The sequence below is a fragment of the Rosa chinensis genome, chromosome 1, assembly GCF_002994745.2.
Source record: "Rosa chinensis cultivar Old Blush chromosome 1, RchiOBHm-V2, whole genome shotgun sequence".
NCBI classification, from domain to species: domain Eukaryota; kingdom Viridiplantae; phylum Streptophyta; class Magnoliopsida; order Rosales; family Rosaceae; genus Rosa; species Rosa chinensis.
The window spans coordinates 17,807,275-17,823,844 of NC_037088.1; the positions used below are offsets into that span (position 1 = coordinate 17,807,275).

The 16,570-nt window shown below is 40.6% G+C and overlaps 1 protein-coding gene and 1 pseudogene across 1 annotated transcript; both read right to left on the reverse strand.

Moving 5' to 3' along the window:
• Nucleotides 1-365: 365 nt before the first annotated feature.
• Nucleotides 366-2,758, reverse strand: LOC112182305 (annotated as a pseudogene).
• Nucleotides 2,759-10,597: 7,839 nt separating this feature from the next.
• On the reverse strand, nucleotides 10,598-14,080 carry LOC112182308. The gene is made up of 3 exons (XM_024320769.2): nucleotides 13,926-14,080; nucleotides 12,716-12,868; nucleotides 10,598-10,816 (listed from the first exon to the last, which is right to left on the reverse strand). Exons 2-3 carry the CDS (start codon nucleotides 12,836-12,838, stop codon nucleotides 10,757-10,759), a joined length of 183 nt encoding a protein of 60 aa, XP_024176537.1. The 5' UTR covers nucleotides 12,839-12,868; nucleotides 13,926-14,080; the 3' UTR covers nucleotides 10,598-10,756.
• Between the last annotated feature and the right edge of the window lie 2,490 nt (nucleotides 14,081-16,570).

A 16,570-nucleotide genomic window follows, 5' to 3' on the forward strand; every position in this document is an offset into this window, starting at 1 on the left:
TAACAACCAGTAGGAATTAAGCTACCCTCGGTTGAGACGAGAAGTTTTGTAGCAATAACTGCAAATTTCCCTCATTCTTTTTTATCAGCACAACCCGCTCTTGAATCCTTCAGCTACCACATAATCAACAACACCTACATTCATTGTTTAAAATAGGAAATCCCCGAAAATGGATTATCTAAAGTACATATAGAGAGCTTCAGACAGAAAAAAATAATAATAAATATATATAGTGCGCAGAATTAATAAAGTAGTATAAGAAGTGTATATGCGGAGCATGGAAGAGCACTTATTAATTACTGCATATATAATAGGAAATGCCTGCTCCATTGTGAATACAAATATTAACTAGTACATCACTTCCTTTATTTTGGATTTTGAATCGAACTAATTGACTCTTGAGCTTCATTTTTCAATGGCAATGATGATGACAAAGTTGTTTCCGAATCATCTTCATCATCCACTACTGGCTTGTCTTGTGGATATAGACAAGGCTTTGGAGGCATTTGAATGAATTCAACTTCTCCTTCAAGCATTTCTACTACTTTGTTCATCGAATTAGGACGGTCACTAGGCTTCATTTGTATACACCACAATGCTACCATGAGCATTTTCTTTGTTAGTTTCTTTTCCTCATCCGTGGCATCTTCGATTTTTATCTCCTTTTCTTCACTGAACTGGTCATACACCCAAGAAGGAAAGTAAATTTGGCTCGTATTGACCGCATTTGCATTCAAGTTCTTTCTTTTCCCTGCTATTTCCATCAACAACATTCCAAAACTATAGATGTCAGCTTTGTTCGACACACCTCCAATATTCTTGTAAAACAATTCTGGAGCTATATATCCAATGGTTCCTCTTGCTGCGGTCAAAATTAAACTGCTGTCATCTAAGGGGCATAATCTTGCTAGACCGAAGTCTGAAATCTTCGGAACAAACTTCTCGTCAAGAAGAATGTTGTGTGGCTTGATATCGAAATGCAAAATTTTCATATGACATCCTTGATGCAGATAATTAATACCACGGGCCACTCCTAGTGTAATTTCAAATGCTTCCTTGCAACTTAAGGAAATGAGTCCTTCATTGGTAAATATGTGTTTATCAAGAGACCCTTTTGACAAATACTCATATATAAGAGCACGCTTTGATCCCTCAGCACAATAACCAATTAGCCGCACCACATTTACATGATGAATTCTTCCAATGGTAGCAACTTCATTCATAAAATCTTGCCCATTAGCTTTGGAATTTCCCAACATCTTAACAGCAACAAGGTGACCGCTCCGAAGCTTTCCTTTATACACAGAGCCATAACCTCCTTCCCCCAATTTATCCTTAAATCCTTTGGTCATTTTCTTGATATCAGAGTAGGAGTACCTTATTGGTATGAGATTGTTGTCTCTGTAAGAATTCTTCAATAACGCCGTACATGGATAAGTGGCGTCTTTTCAACTTGATGATTAAAAACACAACCACACATGGAATTCCGAGTACAGGTTTTGTTGCAGTCCACAAAACCACTGTAAAGGAAAAAAAATTTATCTTAAAAATGTTGTTGTAAGGCGCTAAAAAACTGCCAAAGATCTATTATTTAAAGCCGTATGACTTGTCATCTCATGGTAAGAAATGAGAGAACGTACCTGTAGCTGGAATCATGATTTGGGCTGCCACTGCAAAAAAGAGAGAGGAGTTGTTATGAGGGTTGATAATTAAAGATGGTCTGAAAACATTAAGATTGAGATGGTTAATTAACCTTCTAGACAGAGCATAATATAATCGATGATGCCTAGATTGCCTGCATCGTAAAAGATAGCAATATATAATACCAAGCTATAAACTCTCAGAAAAAGTAAATGGAAAATAGAAGTATATGTGTATTAGTGGTCAAGCTTGCGATGATAGCAGAAAAGAATCTTTGAAATCCTTACCAGGACAATTAAATTTGTTGGTATCAATGTCGAGATAGCACTCCATGCTGTCGCTCTGCAACCATGAAAGTTCAAAACCATAGAGCAGCTCATTGTGGATGTCTATGTAGGACCTGTTTACGTCCTTTATACCAATCGACGATGATGTCAAGACCATCAGCTCTATGCGACATGAATCCCCCAAATCCGAGGCATTTAAGCCTCCAGTGAAAACAAAAGAATGGCCGCTTGTTGCATTAATGCAAGGAATAGTATCCACATAGAGAGATGAATACCCCGGCCGAGTTTCATAGGTCATGAAGATTATAGGCTCTGACAGTCCCTAGTCCTCCTTCGTCCAGGAGTTCCGTGTCACTTTAGCCCTCGATAAAAACATGCTATATGGATCCTCATAACTGAAGTTATAGCTGGCCAACGAATTACGAGGTGTTGAAGAAAAGTTATCCTTACGAATGTTGGCATCCACAACTCGGATTGTGTAGTTTCCATAATTGATAGCAAGTGCAAAATATTTTCCTGAATACAAGTGTAATACAGTGACATTGTTCTCACAAGACAGGTTATATCTTGATTTACCGCACTGCTTTGGATCATCAATGAGTCGGAAAGGGTAACTTATATTTCGGATATGGCCGCAGGAAGAAGGCTCACAGTGATGATCATCCTTAGCGTGGGAAGCTACAGTGCACAGACCAAGCAGTAGAAGGACCAGTCGTGCTGGCATGGTTAGCCTTCCTGTAATCATGGGAAGATACACAGACGGAGAGAAATATCTAGCTTTATGCCTTCATCTGTTTCACACAAGCAGAGATGACATAAAGAAATGTTCATTTACTAGTCAACATATATGGAATAAATAAGTAATTGTTTAAGTATATTGGTATTGAGAGAGATTGATGAGAGAAGTGTGTTTCATTATAGAGAATAGGAGCCCTATATATAGGGATTACAAAGTGCATAATCTAATGTTACAAGGAATACCAATCCGTGTAGGATTGGGAAATCTAGAACCTTCTCTCCTATTCCTATTCCTAGTTTGATAAGGCACACTAAACTTGATTTTCCTTCAACACTCCCCCTTGTGCCGCTCAAACTTGGTAGTGACGCTTCATCCGTTGCCTCGTTAAAAACCTTGCCAGGTAACAAAAACCCTGTGGGACAAAAATAATCCTGGTCGAAGGACAAAAAGAGCACAACACGTCCTTCACTCTTCGAGATCGAACATGTAGACATCATAACTCCCCCTGATGTCGATATCTCCCCCTGATTGCTACAATCGTGGGAGTTCGGATAACTTTCTCAATCCGATGCTCTTCACATGTTTCTCGAAGGTGGATTTAGGTAACGACTTAGTGAATAAGTCCGCTACATTATCCTCTGATCGGATTTGATTCACTTCAATCTTTAGAAGTGATTGTTGTTGCTGATTATAAAAGAACTTAGGCGATATATGCTTGGTGTTGTCGCCCTTGATGAAACCTAACTTCATTTGTTCAATACAAGCTGCATTATCCTCATAAATGCATGTAGGGTCATCTGTGGTAGACTTCAAACCACAACTTCCTTGAATGTGTCGAATTACAGACCTTAACCATACACATTCACGTACAGCTTCATGTAGAGCAATAATCTCTGCATGATTTGAGGAAGTAGCAACAAGGGTCTGTTTCGTAGACCTCCAAGATATCGCAGTGCTTCCCATGGTAAAGACATAACCTGTTTGGGAGCGACCTTTGTGAGGGTCAGAGAGGTACCCTGCATCAGCAAAGCCCATCAAGACATCATTGTCGTTTTGATGGAGGGAGATAGGAGGACGCCGGCCACCATGAGCGGCGGCGGCGCCGGCGCCGGCAACATGGCCGGCGGCCATTCCATGGACGGGGGCGTTTTGCCTTTTTGGGTCCGATCCCAATTTTCCGTCATTCCTTTTCTCTCTGTAGGGATAGAATAGGCCCATATCAATCGTACCTCTTAGGTATCGAAAGATGGTCTTTACACCAATCCAATGGCGGCGTGTTGGCGCAGAGCTGTGTCGAGCTAACAAGTTCACTGCGAATGAGATATCCGGTCTTGTGCATTGAGCTAAGTACAATAATGCGCCTATTGCACTCAAATAGGGCACCTCGGCCTCTAATGGTTCTTCGTCCTCATCCCTTGGACGAAACGGATCTTTTCCGGGCTCAAGGCTACGGCCGATCATGGGAGTACTCGTAGGCTTTGCTTTATCTTCATTAAAGCGCCTTAGGATTTTCTGAGTATATGCAGACTGATGGATCAAGATTCCATCACTACGGTGCTCGAGTTCTAAACCGAGACAAAACCGTGTTTTCCCAAGATCTTTCATCTCAAATTCGGATTTCAAGTATTTAGCAGTTTCCTTCAACTCATCTAGAGTTCCAATTAGGTTCATGTCATCGACATAAACTGCTACGATTGCAAATCCGGAACTTGTTCTTTTAATGAACACGCATGGGCATATTTCATTGTTAATATATCCCTTCCCAATCAAGTAGTCACTTAGACGGTTATACCACATCCGTCCGGATTGTTTTAATCCATATAGTGAGCGTTTTAACCTTATTGAAAACGCGCTCCGTGGTTTAGAGCCACTTGATTTGGGTAATTGAAGTCCATCTGGAACCTTCATATATATCTCTGAATCTAGATCCCCATAGAGATATGCTGTAACCACATCCATAAGCTGCATGTCAAGTTTTTCGGAAACTACCAAACTGACGAGGTAGCGGAACGTTATAACGTCCATTACGGGAGAATATGTCTCCTCGTAGTCAATTCCAGGGCGTTGTGAGAAACCTTGCGCCACAAGGCGGGCTTTGTATCTAACAACCTCGTTTTTCTCATTACGCTTTCTAACAAAGACCCATTTATGGCCAACAGGCTTTACACTTGGGGGTGTCTGCGTTACAGGCCCAAATACCTGTCTCTTTGTTAGTGAATCCAATTCAACCTGGATTGCATCTTTCCATTTAGGCCAATCCGCTCTTTGTTGACATTCTTCAACAGAGCGAGGTTCGATATCATCATATTCTATAATTCCTTTTGCAATATGATATGCAAATGCATCATCAATCGCCATAGAATTTCTATCCATCATCTCATGTACACTAGTGTAATTTATGGAGATCTCTCTATTCTCTGGAGTTGGTTCTGACATTGGAGCGTCCCCCAATGATGTCTCTTGGACATAACCATAATCCGGAATATTCTCATGAGATGGATTATTTACATCGATGATTAATGGATTATTTTGTGCCGAACTCGCTTTCTTTCTTGGGCGAGAATCCATCGAACCTATGGGCCTCCCGCGCTTCCTGGCAGGAGCCGTGGGCCTAGCCATAACGTCACCATCATTGAGAGATGGGACGTTGGCGCCATGCTCATGCACTCTTGAGTTGGCGTCATGTCCTCTACTTTTAGGGACATCAATCCTTGCAGGCACGTTTGCAGCAGGTATGTGTGATCTCGTCACTTTAGCGATATCAGAAAACGCATCAGGCATCGAATCTGCTACGTTCTGAAGATCGAGAATTCTCCGCACTTCAATTTCTGACTGTGCGGTTCGGGGATCAAGATGAGACAGAGTGGGGACAGACCACGACAATTCCGGTCGTTCCTGTTGAACATTGATGTTCTTATCTCCCCCTAACGATGGGAAGACTGTCTCATCGAAGTGACAATCCGCAAACCTTGCGGTAAAGAGATCGCCTGTCAAGGGTTCTATGTAGCGGATAATCGTTGGAGAATCATAACCAACATAAAGGCCTAATCGTCTTTGAGGACCCATTTTGGTGCGCTGTGGCGGCGCAATAGGCACATAGACTGCACACCCGAATATGCGTAAGTGTGAGACATCAGGCTCATACCCAGTAACCATCTGGGACGCAGAGAAGGGTTGAGTGGCAGTGGGCCTCAGACGAATAAGCACAGCTGCATGCAATATTGCATAGCCCCAAGCAGAAATAGGGAGATTGGTGCGCATCACCAATGCTCGAGCAACCATTTGAAGTCGTTTAATGGTGGCTTCTGCGAGACCATTTTGGGTATGAACATGAGGAACAGGATGTTCAACATCAATCCCAATGGACATGCAATAATCATCAAAAGTCTTTGATGTAAACTCCCCAGCATTGTCTAATCTTATAGACTTAATGGGATGATCAGGGTGGTGAGCCCGTAACTTAATTATTTGTGCTAGGAGTTTAGCAAATGCAGCGTTCCTTGTGGACAATAGCATGACATGTGACCAGCGTGTCGATGCATCAACCAACACCATAAAATATCTAAATGGTCCGCATGGTGGTTGAATAGGTCCACAAATATCACCTTGGATTCTTTGCAAGAATGGTATATTTTCTTTGGTGTCCTTTGCATAGGATAGTCTCGATCCTAACTTTGCTAAAGAGCAGGCTTTGCAGAACGAATAATGGGCTTTAGAAATAACCAATGAGGATTTTGGTTGAGCCATGAAGTCACTTTTGACTTTAGAAGCAGAAATAGGAGTCAGGGGAGCAGGGGTGGCGTCAAAGCCACCCTGGAGCCGCAGGGGGATGGCGGCGCCGGCTAGTGGTGGCCGGACTTGAAGGGGGAAGGCGCCGTGAGGCGTAGGTGCTCCTCCTTGATCCAAATTTCGAGTTTTACTTCCTTTCGTTCTGAAAAAGGGATGTCCGTGTGAGGTCTTTAATATACGGATCATCATGTCACGACCTGGGTGTCCCAAACGGTCGTGCCAAAGCCTATATGTGTCGGAATCCCATAAATCATCTCTCATGACATGGTTGGATTCAATGACTCGAATAGTGGTTGCATACAACCCACTAGAGCGACACATAAGTTTCTCTAAGACTCGTTTATGTCCGTAGTCATTAGAGGTGATGCAAAGGAACTCTTGTCCATTCTCACAATGTGTTTCCACATGAAAACCATTGGCTCTTATATCTTTGAAGCTCAATAGGGTTCTTCCTGCCCTAGGAGCATAAAGAGCTTCGGTGACATTCAAAGTAGTGCCATTAGGCAACATAAATTGAGCTGGTCCTCGACCATGAATCAATTGAGATGGTCCAGCCATCGTAGTCACAGAAGATCGAGTAGGCGCCATCCATAGGAATAGCTGCCTGTTTCGAAGGATGGTATGTGTAGTGGCACTATCCACGAGGCATTCGAGCTCTCCGGGAAACATACTGAAAAATAATAAAGTTCGAATTTAGAATATGTCCAAGACATTTGAATAAAATAAGTCGATACTTTATTAATGATAGCCAATGATTACATCAAAGTTTCTTGACTAAAATCTAATCCAATATAAAATCAAATAGTAGACAAATCGTAGTCACTTAATCCGTTCGGTAATTTCAATTTTGTTGTGACCAGGTAAGGTAAGGTGAGATTTTGGTGGAGCGTTGCTCACTTTTAAAACCGTTCTCTCAGATCAAACCTTGCCTAGACATCACAAGTACTCTTGAGTACGCCTAGAGGGAAAAAGTTAATACAATAAGTCATGTTATTGATTGAAGGCATAATTGCCATTACATGATTCTTGGAAAAAATAAAGGACTATACTAATCAAAATCTGCAGCATCCTTGTGCAATTCTTTGTCAGATTTAAAGTCCGCTATGGTGAGATTGGCGTGTGCATCATCACCTTCTTCTTCTACATCTTCGGCAAGATAGGTCTCATGTTCTCGAAATTCCCTATATGCCTTGTAATGTGCAGCTAATTGTTTGCTTGCATTGCATTGCTTGAACCAATGTTCAATAGATCCACATCTATGGCATGCATCATTACGATTTCCTCCCTTGAATTGAGATGCATCTTGTGCATGAGGACGAGATTGGCGTCCGTGTTGGACATTGGCGCCACCCCTATGGCCGGCGGCCTTGTGTCCCCTCTCCCACGTTGGCTTTTGTTGCCACGTGTTCCCGCTCCATTGTGGCGGTTTCCTTCCTTTGTAGGGCGGTTATATGGACCAAAACGTCCGTTATGTCCCTTATTGTTAGGGTTCCGCTCCTTGCGCCCTCCTTTGGGTGCATGATTATAATTCGCCTCCTGAACGCTCTTAGTTCCGATAGGCCTTGAATTATAATTCTTCACGAGGATATTATCATGCTTTTCAGCTACAGACATAATAGTAATGAGCTGATGAAATCTCGTGATCCGTCTAGTATCGAATTCCGTTCGATATTGCTTTGAGAGCAAAATTGCTGAGACGGGGAAGGTGGAGAGAGTTTTCTCAATTAGTTCTTGCTCTGTGACTGGTTGTCCACAGAACCCCAACATGGTTTTGAGGCGTAGAACTTCTGAATTATATTCAGCTACAGACTTGAAGTCGGCGAATCGTAGATTGCCCCATTGAACTTTCAAGTCAGGGAGGAGGGTATCCTTGATATTACCAAATCGCTCTTCTAGCGCGACCCATAATTCTCTAGCATCCTTGATTGCCATGTACTCCAATCGGAGTGATTTATCCATGTGGCGCCTCATCAAGATGAGGGCAGTGGCATTGTTCGTAGCCGTACGCTCAAATATGAGAGTAGGATTAGGAGCTTGAATTAAGGGTAGGATCCCTTTTGAAGTGAGATGGTGCTCAACATCCGTGGCCCAACTATGATATTCCGAGCCAGTTGAGGTAAGTGCAGGGAAGTCAAGTTTCGACATCCTGAAATAAGAAGAAGAAATATATTAGTTTCGGAGTTAAAACTTCCACGACAACTAAATATTTAAGATTTCCGAGCTATGCTACCAAGAAATCGATTTCCAAGAAAATTGGATTAGACCGAAACAATGATGTTTATAAGGTCATAAATCGATGCTTGCGGACGCTCTTAGTCCGAAGTCTTACGAACGCTCTTAGTTCGTTAATTGCGTGAATCCCCACGATTCCGCATTGAATCGAACCCACGTTCTATGAAAGGTGGGATGAAGAAGAAGGGAGGTTTTTAAGTCCCCGAGAAAAAGAAGAAATATTTAACTTCGAATTATAGGAACTTTAAAACTTACTCTTTTGAATACCTACTTGTATTTGGATCACGCGCGTGTCGATGCAGGCGTGATGGAGCGAAGCAAGTTGTGTAGAAGTTTGCAGCGACGTGGGGTAGCAGGGGCTGCAGAGATGCTGTAGTGGCAGCGAGTTGCAGCAGAAGAAAAGAGGAGCTGCAGAGGCAGTAGCGCTGCAAGGGCAGCAGCGTGCGCAGGTGTGCGCGGTAGGAGCAGATGCGCTGCAGGGGCTGCGGGGCAGCAGGGGCTGCGGAGGTGCGCTGCAGGGGCAGGTGCGCAGCGGGGGCTGCGGGGCAGCAGGGGCTGCGGAGGTGCGCTGCAGGGGCAGGTGCGCAGCGGGGCTGCAGGGGCTGCGGAGGTGCGCTGCAGGGGCAGGTGCGCAACGAGGCTATCGAGGGCTAGGAGCTTGCGCAGATTTTTGAGAAGAAGAAATTCTTTTCGGGTTTTTGGGTTTTAGCTTTTGTGGTTTAGGGCTCGTGCTGATAACGTGTTTAAGTATATTGGTATTGAGAGAGATTGATGAGAGAAGTGTGTTTCATTATAGAGAATAGGAGCCCTATATATAGGGATTACAAAGTGCATAATCTAATGTTACAAGGAATACCAATCCGTGTAGGATTGGGAAATCTAGAACCTTCTCTCCTATTCCTATTCCTAGTTTGATAAGGCACACTAAACTTGATTTTCCTTCAACAGTAATGACTTGTAGACTAGTTTACTAGTCAACATATATGGAATAGATAAGTTATGACTTGTAGACTTGTAGACTAGTGGAAGTGGGTCTTCGCCAAAAAAAAAGACTAGTGGAAGTGGGTCGAAACTTCATTTGGAAAAAGAGTAGAAGACTACGTCATTGAGACATATTTCAACTTTGGCTCCATTGTTATTGGCTACTTCAGATTTTGTGGATAGCAGCACTGCCAACCAGCCGGTTCATTTTATTTGGGTGCAAAAGATTCAATGACCTTGCGGTGTTTCACAAGTGATGAAAATTATTGCCTCTGACGGTTCAAATGATTTAAAAAAATAAATAAAAGAATGAGAATGATCAGAGGTTGTGCTCAATCTTGCCTCGCAAAATCCTTCACTCTATTCATTTGTTTTATATAAAAGCCTCCAGTGACTTATACTCTAAAAGAATTTAGTTCCTAGAAACCTTGGTACTTGTAAAATGTCTCTGGTGTGTTAGGTTAGTCTTCGGTAGTGCAAAACAAAAACTCACATTAGTCTGTCGACTGGGCTTCTCATTTCCACTCTCGTATAGGAGCAAATAGAGTCAGGCATTTGAAATTTAATGACAAGCTGAATAATTAACTATACTTCTGAAACCCCAACGACAAAACACTAGCAAGCTTTTATTTACAGTGCAGTGGCAACAGACTCAGGGTGATTTTAGATTTTAAGTGTTGACGGCACTTGACGCTTGCAAACACCAACACAATGGAAAATTCCAATCAGATAGCCAGTTCTTCTGATCCTGGGAAGCAAAACTTTCCCCAATAAGATGGCGCGTACAGCGTCAACCCAACAATTGGAAAGAAATCAACCATTAAATATTTCTGTTCAAATGCCTAAATAACGTAATTTCTCTGATTAAGAGCATGACCTGTAACTCTTAAGGTTGGAATTTAACAATACGCTAACAAGATAAGAAACATCGTAAACAAGAGAAGATCTCATATCTCATTGGCAAAAGCAAAAGCTTCATTACTCATTGCATCTTTCTGTACTAAGATCTTAGAACATCAAAAATCTAACTGCACCAAGTATAACAATCTAAAAAAATAAAAAATAAAAAATTCTGTAATCGATACTTCTATCTTGATTCCAAACCTACTTTATTAAAGACTTCACGTTCCTGACGAAGTCGTTCCCTCTGAAAGAAGAAAAGCACAAGGATACAAGATGTAAGGATGCCAAAAAAAAAATCTACAAGACAAAATAACAGAAGGAATGCAATATTATCGAAAGTGGTTTTATTGATTGTATTAAATTATGGATCACATTTGAGTATTAAAGGACTGATCGCATCGCATTGATTAGTGGGATTACCAATAACTGAATAACATTACCAATCCAATAATAAACTTGTATGTAGTTTGTGACTTCACATAAAGCATAGGGAAGGATGCCACAGCATGACTTCATAGTTAATCAGTAAGTGTGGCTGCCCAACAGGTAAACTCATAACCATAAACAGAGGGTTTCAGTTTAAGAAACTGCTATGTACATAGTGGAGTATGCCTAGGATATACTGGCAGTTAGAAATCAGCCAAAACAAACATCACTATAAAACTTTAAACCAAGTGCTTTTAACAGAATTTGCCAGAACATTTGAGTTGCAGTTGATTGAAATACATATGTTATAAACAAATTGTTGTTTCTTGTATTAATAATGCTTACTATGTAATACTTACAAGACAAGGTCTTAGTATAACTGAAAACAGCAATGGATTCCTCTCAGTTTTGCAGAGGACAGTTGCATTGCTCCAGGAGGAGATTCCTAGCTAGCCCACCACTCATAAATCATAATCTTACCTTTGCATTGATAAAAGAAATAGTGCAACTCTAACTATTTGCAGTAGGTTCCCCACCAGTCAACAAACTTGGAGAAAGTGAATGAATTGAAACCCTAGTTTTTGTTTGTCAAAGTGGGCCAGTTTGTTACATGTATCTATGATTGCTTATTACATTGCCAAGGGACATTGAAACCTACATATATTGGAAGAGTACAACAAAATAATGAGCGCCCCTACATGAAACCATAACAACCAATGTACAGCAAGGAGAAAGGAGCGTTCTGAGTTGAGTGCACGTACGATCACTGCAATCAGATAAATATTGCTCATTTAGGTTTAGATACTATGTCTTGACGACACAACTAAGGGTACCTTTAGACAGGACCAGCAAAACTCCCGCATTCGGAGGGAGGGGTCATTTCATTTTTGGGAGGCAACTACATTCTGTGAGCAACTTTGCCAGGCCAAGTGGACTTCACCAATTCAACCTTTTTGCATTTATAGTTGTTTCTACAACCTTCCTTTCCACCGGATATCATTAATTTTTAAAACATGCGGTCCAACTTGGTGAGAAAAGAGCTTTCTGACAGTCAAAGCATTCCCTCTCGTTACTTCTTTTTCACAATTTTGTTTTACTATTGATATGAACGAAGAAGCAGAACACCTAAGATGAATTAAATTTTTAAAACTCATTAACGTTTGTATGATTTCAAAGATGCATTAGAGCCTAGGAGACAACTCGCCTAATGTCAATCCTAACTTTAAGCACCTTGTGTAGGAGTTGCAATAAGCTTAAGCATATCTTGTGCCGTGCACAATATAAATAGAACCCCATATCCATAAATACAGGTACAGGTAAAAAAAAAAAAAAAAACTGTCCAATCATTGAACTGGAAACCTAAGCATTTTCAAGTTTTCAAACACATTGCACAAAAGACTAAAATAATGCTAATTATGAGCTAATAATGACATGAGAAAGGTAGAAGCAACAGATTTCTATGTATCACCACAAGTAAGACCAATATTTAATGTTCCATTCAATATCATAACTTCATTCACATACAATAATACAGTATCATGCATTTTGTCAAACTTCATTTTGAGTTGTATCCTATAGAAAATGGTCCAATATTTTTTACGGTCGATCCGGTCACCCTTCTACCTAAAGAAATTTGTCTACTGCTATTATTACCAGCTTTCCAAGAAAATAAATAAAAGAATAAAACTTCTAAACAAATCATAACAAGAAAGCATACCCTTCTTTCCCAAAAAGGAAGAAAGCAGACGAAATCATAGACGGGAGTAATGGTTGAAACTAAGATAGCATTCAGTCCAGTAAACACCAAAAGTGCGGTCATAGGTCGAGTTCTATGTGGCATCTTTCTCTATGGTCTAGGCTTTCTTCAGCTCTGCAAGCAAGAAAACGCAGTTGAGAACAATTCCTAGAAAACAACACACACAAACACCCCTATCACACATATGAGCATTCTCAATGTACAAAGATGAATAAAAGTACTAGTACAGAAAACTCAAGAGAGGAAAGCTAAACCCTTCTCTCTAAAGAGGACAATTGCTAACCATCCTTATGAAATAAACAAAATTTACTTTTCTGAAAGTAAAAAAAAAAATCCAATAAAACAAACTGTACTCTTGAGAATAGAGGACTTTTATTTTTTATTTTTTATGACTGTCTTTGAACATTATTAAATAGATTACTTTCATAAAAACATGTCCTTAAAAGCCAACAAAGAAGAAACTTATTCCAAACAATTGTGCTTATTTGCCTTTGAAAAAAAAAAAAAAAGTGGCCTACCATGATTGTAACAGTATAACACAATGCAAAGCAGTCCATAAAATCAGAACAAAAATGATCAACATTAGTATAAATTAGAAACACAAGCATATGAATATTCAATACATACTTAACATACACTCAATACACTTTTCTAATTAACAGTCTCACTGTCCTCATCAATCTTTTTCTCATCAATCATCAAATCCCAACTCATTATTCACCTACTTAACATCAAATTCACACGAATCCTCATTTCTCATCACACTCCATTTTGATCAAATTAACTCCTCCCTTCTTTAGTAATTCAATCACAAAGTTCCAATCTTTAGACTAGATATACAAGGCCACAATGCATTACACAATCAATGACCAAGAGCAGAATAAACAACATAATCAAAAACAAAAGAGATCTCTCATCAACATCTATAACTTAGTAAAACCCTGATAGCTATATGATAACAAAAACTGAATATAAGCCAGACCCAGTTTTCTTTCAGCAATAAAATTCACACCCGCAACCACAAAAAGACACAGATGAAGAAAAAAATTCCCGGGTATAATTTACATTCCCGGTGAGAGCAAAGTTGGATCCGTATAGCTTATTTAATCGAACCTATAGATACACAACAATTATAAATAAAAATCGTGGTTGCAGAAACAGAAATTCTTACTTTTGAGGGATGCTTGGTGATGGGTTTACTGCTGCTGCTAGTCTCTATTAGCTCTTGGGCTCCCTGAGCTTCGTATCAAAAGCTTCAAAAACAGTCTCTGTTTGTTTTGGAATATATTTTCCTATTTACGATTTTGTTTTCGACTTCCACGATTTTATTTTCTTTCCCGTATTACCCCCGTGGACGTGGAGTTTACGGGTCAATTGCCCGACGTGGCAGATTGCAGTGGGAAAATGTTTCTTTTTTTTTTTTGGTCTGAAGCTGTGGGAAAATGTTAGGGATGGTCAACTTCTAAGACAGGAGACCGTCGCATACTCGCATTTGTCAAAATTTGCACGAAATTTAATCGGTTTGAAACTTTGAATCAACGCTGTTAAACTTGCTTTCACGAGTTGCATCAAAGAGCCAGATGAAGAAATTTACCCGCAATAGAGGCAACGTTGGCAATAGTATTCCTCTGCTCATATGCAGGCAGCATGTTAGTGATGCGAACCCAAAAGAAAAGATCCTCCATCTTCACAGATTGCAGAGATGCCACTCCATCATGTAGCTGAATAACAACCAAAGCACGATTGAAACTCCACGGTCCACCCATCAATACTTTATTTCAATCCCCCTGAAGGTCAAATGAGAAAAGAAATTGATCCGGAGCTTTCTGCTGAATGCTGAAGCCCTTATTCAGCACCCAAATTCGACGAAAATGCCTACGCAGATTAGCGGCATTTGTTGGCTTTGGAGTCAGAGGCCTTGCCAAAAGGTATGACTGGGCATTCCCCCCTAAACCCTATATCTTCTCCTTGCCCTTGAAGCTAGGGCTTGGAGGCTTACCTGAATATAGAACACTCAGAACATCTTTAGCAGGAACCTTTTTTGCTTTGGGAGGATTTTTGTTCTTGGCTCCCAAAGGCCGACCTCTCTTCTTCTTTCCACCAGGAAGCTCAACCTATAAAGGTTTAGGCATCATAACCTCTGCAGGCACTAGCATACCCCCTGATGTCTCCACCAAACCCAGAAATTTCACATTGATTTTAGTAGGGAATTCAGGCATTTTCACCTCCTTGGAGGAAGCAATAGGGCTTGTTTTGCCCTCCAATAAATCAGACATCATAAATTGCAGCTTTTTTGGAGATGGAAAGGGCCTATCTCTCTTAGCATGCTGGTCAGTATCAACAGGTACCAAGGCCAATTCATTATCTTCATTGGTTTGTTTCTTTTCTGCATGTCTAAGAACAATAGGTTTGCATACCTTACTGGTCTCAGCACCGACCATCCCACAGGTGGAAGAATGGGGGTGGTAAGCCCTTGGAAGTGAAACAATCCATCCTTGAACTGATTGTCCTGAAACCCTAAAAATGGGCAGTTGAGATTTAATTTCCTTGCCGCCAGTGTGGGAACGTCTATGACCACTAGCGCAGTGGCTTCGACCTTGCATCTGTCCCCCTTGTGACACACACAATGGCATATGTTGCATTTGCCCACAAGATTCACAAAGAAGAAGTGAACCTCTTGCTCAACCCCTTTGCCAAATTTTAGGGTTTTTTGCATGAAGAAGGGTTTCGAAATTGCATGAGAAACCCTAACCCTAATTTCACGAGTTGCATCAAAGAGCTAGATGAAGAAATTTACCCGCAATAGAGGCAACATTGGCAATAGTATTCCTCTGCTCATATGCAGGCAGCATGTCAGTGATGCGAACCCAAAAGAAAAGATCCTCCATCTTCACAGATTGCAGAGATGCCACTCCATCATGTGGCTGAATAACAACCAAAGCACGATTGAAACTCCACGGTCCACCCATCAATACTTTATTTCAATCCCCCTGAAGGTCAATTGAGAAAAGAAATCGATGTGGAGCTTTCTGCTGAATGCTGAAGCCCTTATTCAGCACCCAAATTTGACGAAAATGCCTACGCAGATTAGCGGCATTTGTTGGCTTTGGAGTCATAGGCCTTGCCAAAAGGTACCCCCCCCCAAATTTTCCATGGAGGAAATGTCGACCACCTCATTGGTAGTGATAGCTAGTGAGGTAGCAAAGCTTTTGGTGACAGAATCAATACTAGACATGGAGATATCTGAATGTGGTGATGCAGGATTGAAGAATCATGGGGAACGTCGGCAATGGAGGCTGACTTTTGCTTAGGGTTTGATGCAGCACAGAGGAGGGCGCCTAGGGTTTTTAGTTCAGACCATTATTGATCATATCAAGTCATGTATAATACACGTTCACAATTTAATAAAAATTGTGGATGTAAATCATTTTATATTTTTAATGTTAAAATTTCTTATCTTTATATGAACTAGAATGGATTAAATTGGTCAATTATGCACCTGATTTACAAAGGTTATAAAGATTCTAACAATAAATTCTTTTTAATGCCTTATATTTACTAAATGAGTTATGCTTGTCGAGTCAAATCACTGATTTAATAAAAATTCTAAGTTAAGAATACAAATTTTAATATTCATATATTAACTAGAAATCATTTAACACAATGACACAACTCAAACTCAACATGCCACTAAAACAGCTCTAGGTGAAATTTGAATTCAGGGTCTTGATGAGGACATTGTTCTTAAGACGTATTTATAGAACCTAATCTAAGCTGGCCTTCTGCTATTTATAAAAGAAAAAACAATTTTTTTCT

Bases quoted from the DNA above. Each gene is read 5' to 3' on its own strand.
- LOC112182308 (XM_024320769.2), bottom strand. From the start codon at position 12,838: ATGCCACATAGAACTCGACCTATGACCGCACTTTTGGTGTTTACTGGA. The intron at 10,817-12,715 runs GTATGCTTTCTT...TTCTTCTTTCAG, and splicing joins TTCCTTTTTGGGAAAGAAGG to AGGGAACGACTTCGTCAGGA.